Raw genomic sequence first — 23,480 nt, forward strand, 5'->3', positions numbered from 1 at the left:
GAAGTACACTGCTGAGGGGAGCAGCGGGTGGGTCAGGAGAGGCCTGACGCGCCATGTGGACTCCTCCGGGGCAGGTGGGGATCGAACTCATGTGGAAGTGGCTTTAGCTTCCTAGTGTTGTGCTTTAACCCGCTGCACCACCAGGGAGGGCCAATATAGATATATTTTTTAAAATGTTAAAGCAAATCATTCTTAAGAAAAATGAATGACTATTGTGAAGATAATTTACTATAAACATTATCCATTTTAAATAATGGGTAGGGAGGTATTGTCAACTTATAAAAAGCTAAAAAGTGGGGCATATCTATCTACCTATATATATATAATAGTTTATTTTTATATCATTTTGTGCATTTTTCCATCTAAAGTGGGATATATGTTTAAAACATAATTTTATATTTCTTTGATGAATGAGTGGGGAGAGATTACAAATATTTAGCATGTGTTATATTTTTTAATTTTTAAAAAAGATTTATTGATTTATGCATACAGAACTGGGGTACAGGCCAGAGGTGTGGGGATCAGACTCATGCTACAGGGCTGTGCTTTAACCCCTTGCGCCACCAGGGAGGGCCCACCACATGTTTTATGTACATAAAGATTCCAAGGTAGTTTTGAGAGTGCTTGAAACAGTTCAGTTTCTACATAAGCTAAATAATAAAATTCTCAATCTGGAGCCATCACTTATTCAGCATTTCTTTAATGTTGCAAAAATAATTTCAGTTCTCATTATAGCCCATTTTCCCCACCAGCTGCTAAGGCATCCATTGAATAATTCATTAAAAAAGAGTTCATCTCTCTTATCTTTCTGTCAACCAGTTCTCTTTCTTGGAGCTCTGAACTTGGTGCTTCCTCCTTGTGGAGGTTTTCACTGCCTGTGCCCAGGTCACAGTCACTCTACTCACAGGGAAGAGGGAAGAGGTGGGCTTCACTCCATTTACTAGATGAAGTCTTTCCGTGTCAGGCCTACAAGAAGCCATTCATTGTCTACATGTTATCTCTACACCTGCTCTTACTATGGATCTTGATAGCATTTTTTCTTCTCACTGACCATTTGCCTAATGTTATTCTCCACAGGCTGAAAGTCAAAGCACCCCCAAGTGTTCCTCAAAGGGACTATGCCTCAGGTAAGAATATTTCAAAATACTCAGCTGATGATATTGAACCTATGGGAAAGGAACACATTCTACTCACTTACACACAAAAGGCACCCATCCTAATTTTTAGAATGACCTCCTCTCCTAGTTGTGTTGAATTACGCAAAGAGGGAGGTCTGGGTTCCTACAGACCAGGCCCTTGTGGAGACAGCTGCTCTCAATTCAGACCAGAAATGCTGCTTTGTCTCTGAGGGGGACCAGTGTCCACAGGGACCTTCCTGGGGGTGCACTCAGCAGAGCACGGCACCTGCACGCAGCTGGCAGTGCTTTGGGAGGAAAACACCAGGCATGCTGGCGACTCCTCTGCTCTACAGTGCTGAAGTCTCGTCAGACATTAACTGCTTCAACTGGCCTTCGTACCATTTTTAGAAATGATGAGGAAAATGAATCTATGAACAACGAAGTAACCTGCCAAAGCTTAGGAAGGCAAGCCCACCTTCAGTGCCCACTCCTCTCTCCCTTTGACTCCAGCTGAGGGGTTCAAGCTCTCATGCAGCATTTCTTAAAATTCTGGAGGTCCCAGTTATCAGCCTCTGAGTTGAACTCCAGACCTGCATTTTCATAGTTGCACCATTTCCTGTATCTTAGAAGCCCGAGGGCGGGCTTGGGAGCTGGAGGAAGAGGAGCAGATTCCGTGTCCTCTGGGTCTGCAGAGGCCATCACAGAATTTCCACTGGTCACTGCCCTGGGGAAGCTGGAACTGGATAAGCCCTCTCTCCTTGTGCCCTGGGCCCCAACATCCAGAGGTCTTGGATGAACTCAGGAGGCTTCACTTCTCCCACCCCCTGTAGGGAAGCGCTTAGAGCAATTGGAAGGAGGAGGGACGTGAGTATAGGATTTTTCCTCAGGACAAAGGAAGGTTCTGAGTCAGGGGTTCTGGGATAAAGGCCCTGCTGAAGCACCGGGTGTGGGCACTGCCCTTTGTCTACAAAGAAGTGAAACATGACACTACTTGTGTAACCCTGCCCGGTGTCTCTGGTCTTCTGTCTCCCAGATTACCTTCAAACTAGTGATACCAGGAAAACTGACTTGGAAAGAACTGTCCCCTGCCTCATAGAACTAAAGAGGAATGGAAACAGGACTCGAAGATATTTCAAAGCTTAGAAAGTACTAAGAGCTCACCCAACGCAAGCTTTTATTTTAGGGATAACTGGAGATCAGAGAGGCACAGTGACTACAGCCAGGTGGTGACTGAGCCAGGACCATGTCTCCGACTGCTGAAAACTCAGCCCCGATTGACAGAGCCTTGGGAAGGGATGAGTAAACATGCAGACAGAAGAATTTCTAAGATGTTCAATATTTAGATGCAAATCACCTCTCCCAGCCAGTCTGGCTTCTGGCCTTGGCCCAATTCCCCTCCACTAAACCACATCCCTTGAAAGGAGTTTCGGGGTGCTGAGCTCTTCTGCCTCGCCTGCAGCCTCTGCAATTATCTTCCCAGTCCTTCCTGTGTCTGATCTCACCACCGCACGGGCCCAGCTTCCTTCCGTTTTCCATCCTGTGTCACTGCAGTCTTCCCACTGGGTCCCAACACCAGCGCTGTAAGGAGAAGCCAGGCAGGATCTAGCAGCCCAGAGCACACACCAGGGCGGGCCGGGAAGCTCAGTGAAGCTGTGTGCCAGACACGCTGCACCCCAAATGCCCGAGGCTGAGATACCAGCAGCCTCTGTCGATGATCTGGAACCCAGAGATCCGGAGCCCCTTGCTCAAGTTCTCCACACGGAGACCTTTACTGTCCTTACAGACATTCCTGTCCTCTCCCAAGATGCCCAGCCTGGCTCAGCCTTTGTCTCTTCATGCCTGTGTTCTCAAACAGCGTCCCTGTCGGTCTCCCCGTCTCCACGGGCCTCAGAAGCACAGTGTCACCATGACTAGAGCCCCCTGCTGGCACCCAAGCTGGCTTTGGCAATTTCTCCTGTGAGCCTCCAGGGCAGCTCTGCGCTCTGTGCACTTGTGCTCTGTACCACGCCCCGGGTCCAACATCAGCTCAGCTCTGCTCAGGGGCTGGCCCACGAGCCTGTCTTGGTGGATGAAAGAGGGTGCCCTATTCCCTTGCCAAGACTTCCAGGCCCACTTCAGTTCCACCTTCACAAACAGCCTCCTGCAGCCTCTCCGCCCTCCTTTCCTACCTTCCTACCTTTCCTACCAGGTGCAGGGCAGGGACCTGAATGGTCCTCAGTCTAACACACCCGCAAGGGTGTTGGCCCATATTCAAAGTCCTTTACTTCCCTGACTGGGGGCTTCATGAGAAGATCCGAGCCTTCTGGGTCCTTCTGGTCTCAGCTGGAATCCTAGTATTGCCGCATAAACACCCTGTGGACTTAGAAAAGTGTTATAACACCCCTGTGTCTCATATTTGTTCTGGAGATAAAGCCTATCCTTCAGATTACCCTGAGAATCAGAGGAAGTAAATTAATAGCGATCTCTCATTCATGGCGCCCCATCTACACCCACATTCACCTGAGCGCTCTCCGTGTGTTGCTTCATTTTCATTCTCTCAATATCTGTGATCTTGGCATGAATGGGCCATTGCATGAATGACAGGTCCAGAATTAAACAATTTGCCTACTATTGCTTTGCTGGCCAATGGCAGAATTGGGGTTGGGGGGAAGACAGCTTGACCCCACAGCCCAGCCTCAAAATTCTGCATGTCCTGGTTGGGAGCTGGACGTTGAGATGGAGCCATCATGGCCATTCTCACGTGTCTCATGCCAGGTGCTGTGCCCACAGACGTGCCCCACACAGTGTGGCAGCCGGGACAGGAACTCTATTGTGTGGCACAGGATTAGGACACAGTAAATGGAGCATAAATCCCAAAGCAGGTACATGACACCACAGCAAAGGCTTTCCCTGACCAGAAGCTCAGCCAGCACCTCAGCTGCTTAGAGGGGGGTGGAGGGGGTGGGGGAAAGGAGAGCATGCCACCCCACACCCAAAACTAAACCAGCTGACCCAAGTTAAATCAGAACATAACCCACCTGAGCTGTTCACTCGTACGTCCATTTCTCTGATGTGGCCAAAGTGTGTGGATGCTGCTAAGCGAAACACTTGGCATTGTTTTGAGGGTTAATTAAAACCCACAAGTAACACCAACGTCGGTGAAGCAGGCTGTGCCACGTGCTCACATGTACTAAATAACTTGATTCTCAAAAGACATAAAGCAGGACTATGCTTAGCCTTGTTTTACAGCAAAGAAATTGAGCTATAAACAATGAAAGTACTGGCCCTTTGCCAAGCACACAGTAAAGAGGAAAGTTGGGATTTGCACCCAGGGAACATGGTTCTAAAAATACCACCCACATACTTTGGGAGGGCCCCCTGAAATGCAGGAGAGCACTCACAACTCCGCCTGAGTGAGGACCTGCAAGGCTCTGACCTGGGAAGTGTGATGCTGTGAGCCAGTCGCCTGTGGGGCCGGGTCTGGGAGCAGCTGGGTGGGTGGCGAACCATCCAATAACCTCTACCGCTTCAAGCTTTTGTCTGTTTTCTCCCCAATGCCCCACAATACCTGCACTGGGTCAACTTTGTCTCCTCTAGATTTTATTTGAAGGCTCAGTGGAGGGTCAGGTCTCCAGCCAGGCCAAATTCACATGTGATTTCAGCTGCAGGAGCCAACACGGAGAGCCTGACCTCCCAGCCAGCCCCACACCGACCATCATGGCCTCAGTCAGGTTTTCCAGCCCCTCTGAGGAAGCCCTGATTGCCTCAACTATGAAACAAAGACAGTAATAGCCCCTGCCTCTTAGCACTGCTTGAGGATAAATGAAGAAATCCATTTATAACACAGCCCAGCCCCCATCACTTAGGAAATGTTCAATACTTAATTATTATTGTCCTAGTTTTCATTCACTCAACTCATTTATTGGCTCACATTGTTATTTTTCTCATTATTATATTAATTTTAATAACTTATGAAATGATATAATAATGTAACATTATACTAATACGTATTAGTGTATGTTATGACAAGGTTAGTAATATATAAAATTTATATTATTAGATATCATTAATTATATTTATTAGTGCATGGAGTACAAATACAAAAGACCACCCAGTACAGACAGACCCGAACAACTTCATCACAGCACAGGGGAGAATGAAATACATGTGACATTGATGTGCTAGCTGCATCTAAAAGGGCCCAGAGGAAGGAGTGATGGGCTGTGTCTGGGGAAGAGTTTATGGAGGAGGGAAGACAGGGATTTCCGTGAGAAAAGGGAGGTGGAGGGCAGAGCAAGAGCAGGGCAGAGAGTGCTCAGAAGCAAAGGGTAGAAACAAGCCACTGGGTGTCACCATGACGGAGGAGGGCTGCCAGGTTGCTGGCTGCCGTGGGAGGTGTTGACACAGAACCTTGTGGAGACTCCACAGGCAGCCCTCTGACTCCGACCTCTTTTAGGACAATAACTAGAAGCTGTGGGAGGGGCATGTTGGAGAGGAAAGATGATAGAAGCAGGAAAACTCTTCAGATGGCTGCAGCAACAATGTCCACTAGTAACTGGTCATAAAGTGGACGTTGGCTCACACAGGAAGGGCCCAGCAAATGCGGCTGGCCGAGGCAGGGCTGTATGTTCTACAAGGAACTGTAAAAAGGTTCTTGGCTTTTTTTTTTTTAAGATTTATTTATTTGTGCATACAGAACTGGGGTGCAGGCCAGAGGCGCAGGGGCAGTGAGAGGCTTCACCAGAGACAGAGTGGGGAGCAGAACAGGACAACTGACAAAGTACACTGCTGAGGGGAGCAGCAGGCAGTCAGGAGAGGTCTGCAGCGCCATGTGGTCACCTCCGGGGCAGGCAGGGATCGAACTCATGTGGAAGTGGCTTTAGATTCTCAGTGCTGTGCTTTAACCTGCTGCGCCATCAGGGAGGGTCAAAGGTTCTTATTTTTAATGACTGCAACCAAAAAATCTTAAATTTCAATTTCCATTTGTTCCCAAATTTAAGCTATCAGAAACTCAATCCCCCCTGCACTGGCTCAGAGAAGTGGCCATGATGGGAACCAGCTCTTCGAGAGTTTCTTGGCACACTCTGATGGCGATATACTATAACTCAGTACAAGACAGCCCGAAGGATAACATAATGAGAATGACTTTCTATAATATTGTTTTCTATCATCCAACTTGTTAAAAGACAAGACCCAAATATGCCAACCACTAAAAAGAAATGGTCATCACGTTATGTGATGGAGGTGATGAGTATTGCTGCCATGGCAACCGTGTGACTATATGAATGCACTAAATTAACAGGGTATACACCTTAAGTTTCCATGTTTTATGTCAAATACACTTCAGTTTGAAAAAAAAAATACTGTTGATGTCAGTTTGACCCATATTTGACTTTAAAAAATGAGGCTCCTTCTACAGCCAATCATGTTTTTCCCTACAGGGTGCTGCTGCTGCCATTGCTTAAAATGTGGCCACCCCTTAAAATGAGACCCAGAGACTTCCTTCCTGCCCCCATTTCCCCTGCACAATTTGTCTTGGTCTCTGTGGACTACAGAGATGGAGTCTGTGATCTGCTGTGGCAGGGGACAGAAGTAACAAGAAAAGCTTCTGGGGATCAGGGGGCAGCCCCATGCCCGCCAGCAGCAACTGCTCAGTGGGTGGGAGAGGAGGCGGGCTCTCGGTTAAATTCATGGGAGCAACGCTGCCATCTAGGCCTAAGTCTGGCTGATCTCCCACAGAGCAGAGTGACCTGTTTTTAGCCTTCATGCATGTGATGGGACATGTTTAGTGTACTCAAAAGTGTTTTGGAGGAAAATGGTCAAGTGTTCTCCCTGACTCTCACAGTTCAGGCCAACTTTGTTTTTCAGAGTCTCTAGTCGTTCAGGAGTTGAGACCTGTCAAATCCACTTTTGTGCCCCTGTGTGCCAAGGACAATGTCTGCAGCCTGGAGCGCACAGACAGAGAGGCAGCACAACGTAGGATTCAGAGCCCAGCTAGGAAGTCGGCCTGGAGGTCCCGCTCCTGGCTCTACCATGGACTGTCTGGCCTGGAGCAAAAGTCTGATTTCTTCCAGGCCTCAGTTTCCTCACAAGGTTTTTGACAGAGCTAAATGAGTACAAAGCTCTGAGAATATTGTCTACCATGGAGCACAAAATTGGCTTTTTTTTTTTTTTAATAAAAAAGTCTAAGTTAAAACCAGAGAGGATCAAAGAAGATATTCCCTCATTTTGTAGATCTGGAACTGAGGCTCCAAGATCTTAGGCATCTCGCCCACTGTCCAACTACTTGGGAATAGAGCCTGTCTGCTCCCTGCTCCGTGTTCTGCCAACTCACTATCCACATATTACTTCAAAGAAATCCCTAGAAGAGGCCTCCCTGCTGGCACAAGGGGTAAAGTCTCAGCAGTATGAAGCTGTCTGCAGACACTGCAGCACGAGTTCTATCCCCAGCCAGGGAGCTGACCCACAGGGCACAGCCGACCTCTCCTGTCTCCCTGCTGCTCCCCTCAGCAGTGTATTTCAGTGGAACTGCCCTTTCTGCTCCCCACTCTGTCTCTGGTGAGTCCCCTCACCCCCTCCTTCCACACCTTCTGCCTACACCCCAGCTCTTGTATGCATAAATAATAAAGCTTAAAAAAGAGAGCAATACTAATTTGTTAACAATAATAAAAGAAAGGCATCCCTAGAAGCCACACACTATGAGCTACAGGTCCTAATGGTAAGTTACTTAAAGGCCCCAAGAATGTCCCTTGACAAAGCCAGGTGTAGTCAGAGCACCATTTCTCTGCCCCACTGGGACCTCTAGTGATACTTAAGAACTGATTCTTTAAGGAAGAAAGAGGAGTCCAGAGTGGATGAGCATAGACGACTGTAATCACCATCAAGGCCAAGTCAGTGGGCCCATGCAGGTCGCGGGTGGGTGAGACTCGCTCTCGGAGACCTGCACACTCATCTGCTTCCCACTTGTCGTTTCAGAGAACCCTGCCGACGAGGAGGAGCAGTGGTCAGATGACTTTGTGAGTGTTGGCTTCACCAGGGCGGTGGGAGGGCTTGTTTCTGAGTGACGCGCTGGAGCTCAGCCGCACACACAGCAGGGAGATGACTGGGCAGGAAGGACACAGCAGAGAAGGTGGGGTGACCTCGTAATGGCTGCGGTTACTGTCATACTGTGGTCCTTGACGAGCTTCGTGGGCATGGTCTCGTGGAAGGCTCGCCACACCCCTGTGAGCAGCACATGTGTCAGTGAGTACTCTGGTATCCAGAGTACTCACCACGCTTGGAAAGGGCTGTAAGCCGTCGGTCAGGGCCCTGGGAGCCCCAGAGTCCCAGCTGGCCAGGAGCCCTAAACACACAAATGCAGACCAAATGGCTGGCACAGTGGGAGACTTTGGGACTCTTCAGGGCCAGGAAGTACCTGGGCAGCGTTACTGGTTATGCACCGTGAGTACAGCCCTGCTCATTTACAGGACCGGCAGGGAGAGTTTCAGTTACTTGCAATTCCTAAATTCAAACCCAGCTCATCAGAGTCTCAGAACCCGGCTTTTAAATCCAAGGTGCTTGCTGTGACAGAGTGAGAGAGAGGGGGCTGGCCATCGTGACATTGGGGTGCTGTGTCAGAATTCACTGTCCCTCTTTGAGCAGGTGCCACAACCCACGGGGCCCAAGAGTCACTTCTCGTTGGGGCTGAGTCTTCTAGGGACAAAACATTCTAAAACTTCATTTCACAATAATTATCTTTCATTTACATCAGATTCATGCAGAATGTAAGGCTGCTCCTGTCGGTCACCCAACAAGTCCTCCAGAGAACCACATCTTCCTTGTGACATACATGTTAGGAACCCGAGAGAATAAGGCTGAAAAGGAGCTACTCAGCACCACGCAGTTACTTACTGCAGAGTGAGGACCAAGCCCCACTCACAGCCTGAGCCCAGGTGTGCCATGTATACACCACCTATTTAGAGTGCTGGGAGGCAGAAGTTCCTCCCTTCTCAAGTGCAGAGGAAAGGTGATTTACAAGAAGGTCTCTCTTTACAGAGATGGCCTCTCTGTGGGTCACTTGGCACAGAGCTCTCTCCAAGACCCTGATCACTACCCCTCAGCCACACAGCAGCTGCGACCCCTGCTGGCTGCACACGGGAAGCCACATCTGACCAAAGCAGAGAGACTGGCCCCCATCCAGGGGAGCCAAGCAACCCAGTGCCGTGGCTCAGTTGGTAGAACGGGCGCCTCGTTGGGACTCAGATAACACAACATAAAATCAGCCTAGAGAGCTGGGAAGGACCGTGCCCAAAGTCGAACAACCAAAATCAAATTACCAGCTGTAATGAGAATTGAGTAAACAATTATTTTTACCTTATTGGATCCCCACTGCATGAAATAAAGTGGGGGCTTCTGAGTCCTCCCTGGTGGTGCAACAGGTTAAAGTTTAGCACTATGAAGTTAGTGGCAGCTGCTTTGGCACAAGTTCGATTCCAGGTCAGGGAGGTGACCCATGTGGCCCAGCAGATCTCTCCTGGGCCGTCCACTGCTCCCCTCAGCAGTGTATGTCATCAGTCTTCCTGTTCTGCTCCCCACTCTGCCTCTGGTGAATCCTCTCACCACCCCTGCACCTCTGGCCTGTACCCCAGTTCTGTGTGCATACATAAATAAATCTTAAAAAAAAAAAAAAGGGCGGGCTTCTTGTTAGAGCCGCCAGGACTGATGACGCCCTGCCTGTGGGCCTGTCCAGACTTATTTTTAGCCCCCTCAGTGGGATCTTTTCATCACAGCCCCGGCGCCAGGCCTGCCCTGTGTTCCTGCAACAGGCCAATGTCTGCTGAAAAGAGAAAAACAGAGTGCTCCATTCCTCCTCACCTGGCTGGCTGTGGCTCGTCCTCCAGGCGTGGCCTCGACGCCTCCTCTCGGGAAGGCCTTTCCCACCCCGCCTTCCTGTGCTGCCAGCATCCAAGACAACCTGTTGGTTATTCAACTTTTGTTGGGCTCTTTTTCTTTCTTTTTTGAGATTTTGTTATTTTTTGCATACAAGAACTGGGGTACAGGCCTGAGGTGTGAGGAGGCGGGTGTGTGTAAGAGCGTTCACCAGAGACAGAGTAAGGAGCAGAACGGGCAGATTGGCTAGCATACACAGATGAGGGGAGTAGCGGGCGGGTCAGGAGAGGTCTGCTGCGCCATGTGGGTCAGCTCCCTGGCGGGGATGGAACTCCTGCTGCAGTGTCTGTGAATAGCTTACGGTGCTGTGCTTACTCCTGTTTTATTTCTACTCCTATTATATTTCTTTGCTGACATACAATCTCTGACACCCTTCAGCTTACCTGGCTCACAAGCTCCCCGCCCAGGGCGGTGGTCTGGGTGATAAGCAGTGGTTGAGTGATAAGCCCAGGGGGCAGAAAAATTTGCCTTCCAACTTTACCCCCTGTGCTGCCTCCCCCTCCTCCCCCCGGTTGTCAGCCCCTCCCGGCCTTCCTTCCCCCCTGCACTGGAGGAGCAGCCAGGCCCCCTAAGTCAGGAGCTGCCTCAGGCCCGTCAGGCCCTGAGCATGACGTCCGCCCTTGCAGGACAGCGATTACGAAAACCCAGACGAGCACTCTGACTCCGAGATGTACGTGCTGCCGGCCGAGGAGACCGGGGACGACAGCTACGAGCCGCCGCCCGTCGAGCAGGAGACCAGGGCGGTTCACCCAGCCCTGCCCTTCGCCAGGGGCGAATACGTAGGTGAGCCTTTGCCCAGGCCCTGGGCGCCACGTGCATGGGGCAGCAGGAGGGTCGGCCAAGGTGCAGGGTGGTGGCCAAACCTGACCCCACCCAGCACCTCCAAGCTGGCCCCCAGGGCTCATGGGCCCTGAAACCCAGCAGGGAGTTTCACCTACTTGTGGGGGTGCATGGGGGGGATCCTTCTTAGATGGGGAGAGTTGAAAACAGGCAAAACCCCTCCGGTATTGTCCCCATCCGGATTCCCAGTGATTCCATGAGAAGTCAAAGAAGCGGAGGTTTGTCCCTGCTTCTCTTGGGATTCTTGGGCACAACCTTCTGCTATTTCCCTTGAGACATGTGCACACAACGAGGGCCACCTGCCTGCTAAGACCCCTCCTTCCTCCACGCACAAGTCCTGATGGCTGCTGACACGCTGGGTCCTGGCTGTGGCCTTAGAACCGTGTGGGCCCGGGTGCGGCGCTCAAAGTCTAGAATTAGCCTCCTGGGTAAACGTGACACAGCTCAGCTTGGGTCTCCGGGCCCAAACGTCGCTCTCAGTGTCCCTCAAGAAGTCTGTGTTCCAGTCTTAAGAGAGGCGGGAAAGGGGTCTGTGGCCATCACAGAGAACTCGGTACAGAGCACCCTGAAGCCCAGGCCCAGGACCATCAACATGCCCTCAGCTGCCTCCTTATGGGCACCACGCCCTGCCCCTTGCCTCACTGCAGAGCTGATCTGCTGAGCGCCTACTACCCACCAGTCATGCGAAGCACTAAGCCTCCGGCAGCAAGACAAACTGCTAAAGTCTTTACAGTTACCGTTGTGACCTACATCACTCTCTTGATAATCTTATGACTAAGGTGTCCATAGCTTTACCAAGGAAGACAGTGAGACTCAGAGGCAGCGCTGGACAGGAACTAGGCCACTCAGCCTCCCAAGCCCACTCTGCTGCCCACACCACCACCTTATTTGGTAGTGACCTTGTTCAGGCGCAACAGCGCTGGTGAGGAAGAGGCTCTTAGACCCATTTCACAGACCAGGAAACCACAGGGTGGTTAAGGGACTCATTGAAAAGCACCCTCTTCAAAGCCTGTCTTCTGTGTTTGCTACTTCTGAGGGTCTTAACTATTACCTGCAGAAACCTCAGCAAACTCCAAGAGCTACATACGAATAAAACCACAAAATCTGTCAACGCGTAGGCACACGCCGCATGCTCTGGTGCCTGGGCACGGGTGCACCACCCAGAAAGAGGCTCCCCAGGGCCGCGACGTGAAGTTAAGCATGCACCGTCCACAAGGCACAGTGCTGGCTGAGGACAGGAGCTGGGCTGGGGGCTTGACCGGCAGGAGCAGCTGCCTCCGCCCGGCTGGGCCGTGGCAGGAGGAAACAGCAGGAGTCCCGTGGTGCCCATGTCTGTGGCTGAGGCCAGTGTCAGTGCCAGTGCCCAGGCTGTTCTGAGCTGGGGTGGTGCTGGCTGCACTATGCTGAGGTTTTCTTGCTGTGTATCAGTCCACGGTGCAGGCCAAGCTGTGTGAGCTCCGTGAGGCTCGGCCCTCCAGCATGTGACCTGGGTCAGCTTAGTTCCACAGATGAGGCACCGACCCTGCCAGCACGTGATCCCCTGCTTTCCCTGTGCTCCTTCTAACCCTGCCACCATCTCAAGGGACTATTATAAACCTCCTGTGTTTGACTGAGAGTGTGAGTCTCAGAGAGGCTCAATGACAAGCCGCTGGCCCACAGGAGAGCAGCTTGTGAATGCAGGTGGGAGGACAGAACTCAGCCGTGGGCTTTCAGAGCCTGGACCCCTCTGACCCCTACTGAGGTCAGCCCTGGACAGGGCACTCCCGGATTCTCTGTAATTTGGGAAAACCACTGAGGGAGCAATGTGTAGGCTGATGTAAATGAGTAGCAGCCCTTAGAATAACCTGGGAAACCTTTAAAGCCTCCAATACCAGGCCCCTCCCTAGACGGTGAAACTGCTAGGTCTGGAGTGGACTTGCAAGTTTAAAGGCCCCCAGGTAGTTCTTGTGTATAAGCAGGATGAAGCCCATGCCCTAAGGTTTCTCAGAGCAGTGTGCATCATCGGGGAGCACCCCCACCCCTGCCCAGGGTACCTGCGCCCCGAGTCCACGGGCCTCCATCACTGCCCCGGGAGGATATTCTTCTGGTCTTTATAATGTAAGTCAGTGGACAGTGACACACTTCACTTAATGTAACTGTCCTCCTTTAAGGAACGCCCTGATTAATGACGATATAAGCGCTGTTTCTTATACTTTCTAAATCATGGTGGCCTCCACCCTTTGTCTTACGCTCCTTGTTGTTCCTTTCAAGACAATCGGTCAAGCCAGAGGCAGTCTCCACCCTTCAGCAAGACCCTCCCCAGTAAGCCCAGCTGGCCTTCCGAAAAGGCAAGACTGGCCTCCACTCTGCCAGCCCTGACTTCTCTGCAGAAACCTCAAGTTCCACCCAAACCCAAAGAACTCCTGGAGGATGAGGTAATGTAAACCGGTCCCAAAGCGTCCCAGACCAAGGAGGAGGCAGGGGGCAGGCTCAGGACCACCGACGCAGCTCCTTCTCCCGGGCCCTGCGCCTGGCCAGCACTAGCCACCGGGCCCAGCCTGCCTCCCAGAGCTCCCCACCGCTGTGCTGAATGCTGCTGTTTCTCTTAAAATGGCCCCTGCGGTCTTACTTGAAGTCTTCTCACTTGCTAAAGGCCCAAGGCATGGCACTGCTGGCCCTGTGCCCTTCGTGGCCCCTTTTCCCTCCCATGGTTTCCTGTGACTCTTCTCCCTCCTTCCCAAGGCCTTTCCCTGTCCTTCCCCTCTTCGCCTGCCTGCCTGTCCTGCCTCACTCTCTTCTCTCTGCCTTCTCCTTTCTCTGCTTCCCTTTCCTCGGCTGATATAGAGGGGGGACAGATAATGGGAGCTCTGGCCCCGGGGGGGCCTGCTTAACCTGCAGAGTGACCCAGACCCTCACTCTTCTTTGGCGGCTCTTGAGCGTTACACATGTTACACTAGTCTCAGGGACCCCTGTGTAGGCTGTCTGGGGCCCAGCTCTGGATTGCTCTCACCCGTCTCCCCTCTGCTGGGAAGCAATGCGTGACTGTATTCACACAATACAGTATTACTGGTCATCAAAAGAAATGAAGTGAATGTACATACAACCACATGGTCAAAACTTGCCATCATTATACCAAGTGGAAAAAGTCACAAAAACCTACGTGTCGTATGATCCCGAATGCACGAGGGCCTGAGCGGGCAAATCTTAGAGACAGAAATAGATACGTGGTTGACAAGATCAGAGGAGAACATGGATGGGAAGTGACTAATGGGGTGTTGGCTGCTTTTTTGGGGTGATGAAAATCTATTTAGATCGTGGTCATGGTTTCAAAACTATTAATATACTAAAGCCATCATCTTCTACAATGCATAGGTCAATTTAATGGTAAGTGCATTTATCTCAGTCAACATTATTTTAAATCCATAGAGTGAACTATTAATGTCTAGCATCATCTTCATTCATTTCTGCATTAGGCTGACTACGTTATCCCTGTGGAAGCTGAAGATGAAAACTATATTCACCCCACAGAAAGCACTTCACTCCCACCGGCAAAAGGCAAGAGTTTGCAGTTGTAAGCACCAGAAAGCCCCTAGAGGTAGAGGGGGGCTCCCGAGGCTAGCCACAACATTGGTGTGTTTTGGGGGTCAAGCGGGGTCATCAGTGAGTGGCCAGCCTCGTTCCACAGCCTGTCTTTGCCGCTTCCCTCCATAATCTGCATGATGTAATGACTTCATCTCACATTAGGAAAGCAGCTTGGTTCTTTGGCGTCCTCACTTAGAATAGATTTCTCATGAAACCAAATGCGCACCAAGTCAAAGCCGCCATATTCATCTTAGAAACACTAACACTGCACCAGGATTAAAAACAGATTTCTTTGTAATTCTCAGGCTCATGAGAAGACTGGTGTAGGTTTACTCTGGAGATAGTCACAGCGGAGAATATAATCCTGTATGAAGACTCCTCTTCAACTAACATTACTTTCCTAATAATCTCAACTCCAAAGTAGCAGTGCTCAGTTTTTTCCTTGCCACCCTCTCCTGAGCTCTCTAAATATCACAAATAGCTTCCAGACACACCTGAATTCCTGAGCCACCCACCCCCGGGAAACAATCAATTCTCATCAATACCCCACCTCCACCACCAGGGACAAAGCCCAAAGTGTAAGAGGAATGAAAGTGTATATAGGGTGTGGCCGGGAGGGTGGGTCCATTGTTAGGCACCATACAAGTCTCTGGATTTTTTTTTTAAAGATGTATTTATTTATACATACAAGAGCTGAGGCTTAGGTCAGAGGTCCAAGGGGTGAGAGGATTCACCAGAGACAGGGTGGGGAGAGGAACAGGTGGATCCACTGAAATGCACTGCTGAGGGGAGCAGCAGGTGAGACAGGAGAGGTCTGCCGCACATGTGGGTCACCTCCCTGATGGGGTGTTGAGGGGATGGAACTGGTGCTGCAGTGGCTGTGGACAGCTTAATAGTGCTGAGACGTAACCCCTTGTGCCACCAGGGAGGCCCAAGTCTCCTGATTTAAAACAAAACCCAAAAAACTTTAAACTCCACCTCCAATTTTGCAAATGAAATTCCAAGCCAGTATTCATTTTAACAAAATCCCTGTCATTAAATAATTCAATTGTTTCTTTACTTTTTACTAGATTGTTAAAATTCATCAGAATAAATGTATAAATTGAGTTGACTTTATGAGTAGGACAGCATCCTATCAAGCAAAGAGAAAGGCAGATGTTTTTATAACCAAAAAGGGGGCAGGACAAGATGATTAGCAAAAGAAAAGATTATTTCAACAAACCATATTCCTTCAGGGGAAGCGAAGGCCTTATGATGCAAATTACCTCACTGGTGCTGACCATAAACTCCAGAAAAATTGGCTTAGAATTCCACTTTGGGAGGGGCTGACTCCAATTACGACTCGAATTATTTTAGTGATTGAGTCTTCGTGGGGTCCAGTATGAACGACTCTATATTGGACTTGTTTCTTTAACAATATTCATCTAAAGATGTTTCTCCTGAGAAAGGCTTGTGTGTCTGAGTGTCTCCCATTTTTTGCAAATTCTCTGATCATTTCCACATGCATTTCTCCCTATGTGTGAATCTCATGTGTGTGTGTGTGTGTGTGTGTATGCTGTTAATAAACAAAATCCCCAAATTTAGAGATATCATTGGTTTTTTTCAGTGATTCATGAATCTCATCTAGACACAAAATGGAGGCTGTTTATAGAGGAAAGAGGGTGGGGCCAGGTTATCAGCAAAAGGAAAGATTAGTTCAAGTGAAACCACTCCCTGCAGGGTCAGGCAGGCAGTCCGTCAATCTGGAGACTCCATATTGATTTAGGATCATACTTCTGAGAGACAAGTTGAAACTGAAATAGCTTTAGCTGTTAAATCTGGGAGAGGGACTGGCCTGAGTAACTTAATCTCAGGCCTGTGTTTTCTGTTCTTAACAGCTCCCATGGTAAACAGATCAACTAAGCCAAATAACTCCTCAAAGCCAGCCTCTCCACCAAGGACAGCTTTAGGTAAAGTATGTTGTGTTTGGAATGTTCTTATTGTGAAATAATACATTTGGGGGTCCGGTTTTTTACCTTATTCCAAATATGATAAATAATTCATCAAATATTAAGAAATAAGCACTTGTATTTCAAAATTAGTTTGGTCACAGAAGATCTTATTCTCATTTGCTCTCTGGTGGTATCTTTGTTAAAGGTATTAGCACGTGACCTGGAACCCCAAACTGTTAAGGGGTGCAGGAGTACATGCTCTAAAAGGGGGCTTGGCCACCTACGTGCACAAAAGCAAAGGGGATGTAAATGACCAAGTGGGGTCTTTTGTTCACATCCAGAAAGCCAAACTCTGAATCGAGAAAAATCTTTACATGAAGGAGTTTTATTCAAGATTGCCATCAAGGAAGATGGCGTCCCAAAACAACCAGCTTTCCTCGCGGAATAGCAGGAGTGCTAGAGACTTCTAATTAGCACTGTCCTTCTCCCAAGTTCCCGGAATGGGAAGCCAGCTAGGGACAGAACAGGGTTTGCAATGTGGTGAGTCAACAGTTAATCTGGGCGGGGATGCAATTTAGGGAGTGAACAGTCCTGAAGAGAGAATACAATTTTCTACTTAGAATTTAATTCCATTTATTCCTAACTTTAGTCTAGATGTGTTTTCTGCTGCAGAATGCTACAGAAGCATTTTCGTGCAGTTTTTTAATGGAGTTGGTGAGCATAGGGAGAAAGAGATGAAAGGGCCTCAAATAAGAGTTTCTCAGTCAAACTCCAAAAATTACCTGTCTCGTCATGGGCAAATGCCCAGCCTAACAGGCTTAGCCTAAACAGGGCACTGAGACTTGACAGTGTGCCCCAGGTTTAAGGTGCATTTTGGTGTGGGGCCACCAGAAAGGGCTTACGCAGGTCCGAGAGACGAAGAGAGTCAAGATTCAGAATATCTCGCGTAATCTAACATAAGGCCAAGGTAAGAGCTGCCAGTGTCCCCGTCCCCAACCAGCATCGCTTCCCCAAGTGTCTCTCCAAGCGTCCCGACCATTTCCTTGGGGTTGGCAGACAACAACTTTAAAGCATTAAATAATAGTCATTCTGAAATTGTTGAATTCATTCTCCTTACTTTGTAAGAGTTCACAAAGTGCTGGAGTAAAGGGTGCTCCAGCAGGGTGCAAGCCCCACTGATACCAACAGGCCTCTATAACCTACAGAGAGAGCCCAGCTCCAAGGGTTTACAAGACCAACCTCTTGGATTGTTGACAGGAAGTGATGTGCGTGGGGTGGCTTGGCGGAGGGTGTCCCTTGGAGGCGACCCCTGAAGGGGAGAATGCTAATGGAACCAAAGTTCAAAGAGTAAAATATTAATTAATTAATTAAAAATGTAAAAGAGAATAAGGAAATCTACTAACACTGGAGGTGGAGCTAAAAAGAGGGCACTGCATAAAGTGAATATGGTAGAAAGCAAGAAGGGAAAATTGTTTTCCAAGTTGAGAAACTTCAGTAAGTGCTTGCGCAAGACCTGCACTGTTAGACATTGACACACTGTTTTGCTCAATACAGTTAAAACTAAGTTGATTTTTCTCTTTCATCACTATGCTTTTAGACACACCGCATTTCCTATTTTTCCCTTAGAGCACCCCAGCCAAGAATTCCATTTTGTCAGAAAGTAAGGACTCCATTGTCCTCCCCCAGCCACGTTCTCCGAGAGACTCCAGGCCCTGAGCACAGAGAGGAGTCTCTGGTCACTGAAACAGAAGAGTCATTCTCTGGCTTTCCCTGGCCTTCCCTGGCCATCCTCCAGAGCTTCCCTCTTTTTCACAATCTTTCCCCAAATAAAGGAGAGCAGCCAAATCATGCCCCACAGGACAGTTTTGAGGTAAAGTGTCCGTCTGGGCTCGGTGCTTGCTTTCAGCCTCAGTCCTGCCACTCAACCTCTCTGAGCTCTCGTTTGCTCCACTTCATGTTAGGTGAAATGTGATGGCATGTTTGCGGAGCCTTCCATAGTCCCCAGCATCTGGAGATACCGCGATGCTTGATAAGATGGATAGCAGAATGCTCATAGGTACTGAGATGCTCAGAGTTATAATCTACACATCACAAACTCATACCTCTTACACACACAATCCAGTGTTCTGTAAATCATGTTATTTGTGACGTAACATCTCTACCATCCAGTTTTAGAAAATTCCTCACTCACCTCAAATCTACAAGATCCCTCAGGCCCATCTGTAGTCAACACAGCTCCTGCCCCAGCTCCAGCAACCACCAACCTGCCTTCCCTGGCCATAGCCTTATTTGGCTTTTCTAGGCATCTCATACAGATGGAGTCATACAAAATGTAGTCCCACCTAGAAGCCTTTCACTTAGCATAATGTTTTGAATCTTAGATTCTTCCCTTCCTGGCAATATTACTTTGTATTTGGCTGTTTTTTCCCCCATTTTTTAAGTTACCCTAATGTTTAGCACAATAATTCTGAGTTAGGTGAGGTAGGTGGTGGTATCCTCTTTTCAAAGTGGGGAAAGCGCAGTGGATTGAAAGAGGTCACCCAGCCAGTCTCTGATGGAAATAACTAGAACCCTGACTTCATAGTGCAAGACCAAAGGACCTCAGGTCCCTACCAGGGCTGTACCCCAATGCCACCTTGGAAGCTGGCATGCTCTCCCACTTCTCCAAAGCCAGTTACTTGTGGGGGTGCAGGAGAAAGGAAGACATTGGTTGACCATTTGGAGTAGGAAGGAAAGGGAGACTTAGAAAAGCCAGACAGTGTGGGATAAGGATGATGAATGCATCATATAAGGAGAGGAAACCTCCTGGGAGGAAACTGACTCAAACCTTTCTATCTACTTCCTTATTTGTCAGTTTGGTTTGTTTAGTTTGGTGTTAGTTTGTTTTTGCTTCCTCTAAATCTCCCACCGAATTCGATGAGTAGTTCAGAGAGCATTATTAATAGTCTCAATCTGGATTACTGAGAATTTGAACAATATTTGTTTGCTACACTAGATAACGACATATAGTTGGCCTCATACATATTCCAATGATACTTCCCTTTAATGTCATGTGAAATGTTGACCGTTGCAAAGGTCATCTCTGTATGAAATGTCTTTAGAAGTCATGTCTAGGCAGATACGTGGAGTCGCAGCAGAAGGGACACTCCTTTGCTGCCACCTGGAGTCCATGCAGCTCACTCTGCTGCTCTCTTTCCGGAATGTTCAAGAGTCAGCCCTCGGGTCATGAAAACCTACGTAAAACAATAGGGAGAAGAAGGGCTGTGCGGGAAGCTTGAGCCCCCCTCTCTAGTAAAGCTCATGAGAATGAGCTCCATAATCTCTGTTTTTAATACTTTTTGAGGCTATTTTTCTTTTTGTGTTTGGAATGGGCGACCCTGTGAGATGAGATGGGGTGTCTTTTACTGTAAATTCGGAGAGGACAGACCTAGCTCTGTCTCACCTCCCCTATGACCCTTACCTCCATGCTCTCCACACATGAGTTTTCCAATAATTCTTGATTATTTCTTCAGTGTTTATTTATGTGTTTTTTCTCAAAAAGTAAAATATATACTGAGGGCAGGTCCAACCTAGATTTATAGACGATCACCTTTGAGTCTATGAGGAATTGTGGACATATAAATACAGTCGTTTCTTTTTAAAATTTTTTTAAGATTTATTTATTCATGCAAACAGAACTGGGGCCTAGGCTAGAGGTGCAGGAGACACAGGATTCACCAGAGACAGAGTGGGAGCAGAACAGACAGATCGACAAAGTACAGTGCTAAGAGGAGCAGCAGGAGAGACAGGAGTGGTCAGTCTGCCTCACCATGTGGGTCACCTCCAGGGCTGGGGATCGAACTCACACTGAAGCAGCAGCAGCTAGCTAGCAGTGCTGCATCCTAACCTGCTGTGCCACTAGGGAGGGCCCACAGTAGTTTCTTAATAAAATATTTATCCAGTTCATTGTAATTCAATAAAGAGCCTTGTCTCACTGAGCAATGACGTCCATGCAGGTGAGCATCTGCCGAGAAGAAGCAGCCAGGGATGTTGAGAGGGACTGACTGAACCCTGGCCTTTCTCCCGACCCTAGCAATGAAGCTCACCGGTCTCCTCTCTGATGACCTTTATCTTTAAGTAGGGGAAGGAAAATTGAGTGTAGTGGGCAAGGTCCTCTCGGTCCCTTTTATGACTTCAGAAATGAGGTTTGGGCAGTAACTGGCTACTTGTCTCTGTCTATGGGTGCAATGGGCCACGGCCCTGTGGACTCAGAGGTGAATGAACAAATGTCCTCTAAATGTGAAATTCAGCGTATGTAAGTATTAAACTTTTTGAATGAGCATTCTCACAGGTGCATGTCGGGCGCGGTGGGGCTGTGCCTCTGTCTCTGGGCACCACCCGTGCGCACATTCGTGCAGCAAACAGAGAAGCAAAAATGAACTCTCTCTCCCCCATAGAACCCTGTGGGGTCTCTTTAGCCCGCAGGATCAGGGCCTGTGGATTTGCCCCAGAAGGTAAAGAAGTTCATTTGGAAATGCCAGGATGGGTCCTTCAATTGCATCCTACTTCTGTTTCATCACCTTCATCTACAGGCTCTCCCCAAGTGCACCATACTACCTGTAAATTCTAGCTGAAAGTAACAAAAACAATGTGCTTGTGGTCCTGAGCCTGCTGACAAGGCCAGCCTCACAGTGACTGCCAGCCCAGGGTCCAAACTTGAAGCCTGACCCATGCGTCTGTCTGTATAGGTCGGAGCGGTGGGACCTGGGACTGCAAGTCACCATCTTCGCCTGCAGTGCCGTGCCCTCTGCCCAGGGCCGGGTGAGTACCTGTGCAGAGAAGAAACTCAGAGATTTGGAGGGACTGTCTCCCTGCTGTTGTGCATGGGGCGTACCCCAAATCCACAAAGAAGTCCTCAGTGAGACTCTGGAGGGCAAGGGTGGTTTTTTCCTGCTATTTCCACCCAGAAATGCCCACCTGTCCAATAGTAGCACCTCACATTATAATAAGGATGCTTCTACAGCGTGCAGAAATGACCCCTGCTGCCCTATTCTCCTCCATCTCCCTGGCACACTTCAAGTAGAACTGGGGTGCCCCTACTAAAAGTAAATGCCATTAATCTTCTCTCCCAGCAATTTTTAGTTCAATCTTGAGTTGACGGACTTGTGTTCCACAAGACAGAGGCTTTAGCACCCGAGTGATTTTGAGACCCATGAGAGGTTTTAGCTTTGCTTTCAGGCCCTTGAATTCTCTTTTTAGTACTGATGATCTATAAACAAATGGCACAGCACACACTGGGTGTTCAAAAGCCACACTGCCAAGGTTCCTTTCAAAAATCAGGTAAGGGAGTCCGTGCTTGTATTGAACATCAAGGGGGTCTGTAAACAGGTGGGTTTTGGACAGTGTTGATACTTCAGTCAGCCTGTAATTTATCCAGCAACTTGGGTAATTTTAAAGCGCATTTTAATATGACAAAAGCTAGCCTGCGGAGTTACAATCTTAATTCTGCCTCCTTGTAGAGCTGGGAAATCATTAATTTCAGGGGTATATTAACCAAAACGGTCCACATCTCTTGACTCAACTTTATCACCTTGAGCAAGTTACTTAATCTGAGCCTCAGTTTCTTAATCTCTCAAAAAGCCTGGGCCAGCGCCAACATCTCAGAGGCACTGGGACGTGTTAGTGTTCTTCCCAGACAAAAATGAGGCAGGACACAGAAAGCAGAGGAGATAAACTCACGAGAGGCCTACGCTCTCAGCACACCAGACTCCAGCCTCCAATGAAGCTAGGACAAGCCAGAATGTCCGCGCAGACAAGCCCCTCTGGCACACGAGTCACAGTGTTTTTCAACTTAAGTTGCTCTTGGATTTCTCTATTCTGGAATGAAATCCTCGGCAGTTGTCTAGGGGAGAACAGTGAGCACCCTGTGAGCAGGGTGGAAGCTGGCATGGGAAGGTGACAGCTGCGACCTCCCTCTGGCCACCCTCATCTCTCCGCCCTCCACTCCAGGCCACTGTCCCTGAGCCTTTGGTGGAAGAGCTCTGAAAACACTGATTCTGGTCCTCATTTCTCAGATAAGGAAACTAAAGCTCAGACGGGTGGTGCAGCTGAGAGAAAGAAGCCTGAGGTCATAGATTAGCAGCAGAACTGGAACAAGAGCTGGGTCATGCCAACTCCCGGGCCACTGGCACTCCTGTTTATCCCCCAATTAACCCCTTTGCCATCTGTGCCTGGACTCTGTGGGAGGCTAAGAGGATCATGCCCAAATCCTGCTTCCATCCCTCTCCGTCCTCCGAGGACAGTCTCCCTACACGCCCCACATGGCACCTCTGTTACTCTTGTGTACATTTGAGATTAAATTTTATCTTTGTATGCTTAACCAAGCCTATCGCTTCTCTCCCAGGAAAAAACCCGCTACACCACTGAAGACGGTGAGTTAATTTTGCGTTTAAGCATGGCTCGCTTACCACCATGTTCATTCTTACCCACTTACTGAAAGTTGAAAATATTTCCTGCTAAGATGAACATGAACCATTTGTAACAACCGAAGTGCTCTCATCCGCACTTCACTAGGCGGGCACCTCACTCTGCAGCAGGGCAAGCCCGAGGTCTGAAGCACGGGCAGGCTCCCAGCCTGCCATGATCTGCCTTGCCCATGAGACACCCCCACGTCTGCTTCCCACCCCCAAGTTAGGAGCTAATGGTGACTGCTGTGTATGACGCACACACAGTCTTGACTACACTCAGATTCTGGCCAGACCAGAAGAACCCCACCTGAACCCAGGCCAACCCTGAATCCTGACATCTGACAATCATGCAGCAAACACCTAAAAGGTGAACCCTGAGACGGAAGTCAGATGCTAGATGTCCACTGCGCAAGCGCCACTGCCCCGAGGGAACGTGGCATCCTTCCACCCTGCTGATGGAGAAGGGAGATGATGGCGCCGCTCGCTCCTTTCCAGCCCGTTCTTACTTAATGCAAAGGTTGGGCTGGCAGTGTCCGTTTTTAATTGTTCCTGTGATTAAAAGACTAGCAATGCAGCATAGACGTATACTCCACAAATATTTAATAATGTTACATTAACTTCTGTCACCCACTATATTGAATCTCCCTACCTTTTTCTATTTTAATAGACTCCACTTG

General features: G+C 48.9%; 1 protein-coding gene across 1 annotated transcript in view; it reads left to right on the forward strand.

Annotated features, from left to right (window-relative positions):
• The window catches only part of BLNK (B-cell linker), a 50,794-nt gene that overhangs the window by 17,279 nt on the left and 10,035 nt on the right, over positions 1-23,480 (forward strand). Inside the window, exons 5-12 of the mRNA XM_004681028.2 lie at positions 1,078-1,127; positions 8,073-8,113; positions 10,652-10,808; positions 13,116-13,279; positions 14,318-14,399; positions 16,304-16,375; positions 21,085-21,157; positions 22,740-22,767. Coding sequence (XP_004681085.1) covers positions 1,078-1,127; positions 8,073-8,113; positions 10,652-10,808; positions 13,116-13,279; positions 14,318-14,399; positions 16,304-16,375; positions 21,085-21,157; positions 22,740-22,767 — 667 coding nt within the window. The remainder of the gene's footprint in view (positions 1-1,077; positions 1,128-8,072; positions 8,114-10,651; positions 10,809-13,115; positions 13,280-14,317; positions 14,400-16,303; positions 16,376-21,084; positions 21,158-22,739; positions 22,768-23,480) is intronic.

This window comes from Condylura cristata, unplaced genomic scaffold (assembly GCF_000260355.1).
Source record: "Condylura cristata isolate star-nosed mole 26May11 unplaced genomic scaffold, ConCri1.0 scaffold00011, whole genome shotgun sequence".
Taxonomy (NCBI): domain Eukaryota; kingdom Metazoa; phylum Chordata; class Mammalia; order Eulipotyphla; family Talpidae; genus Condylura; species Condylura cristata.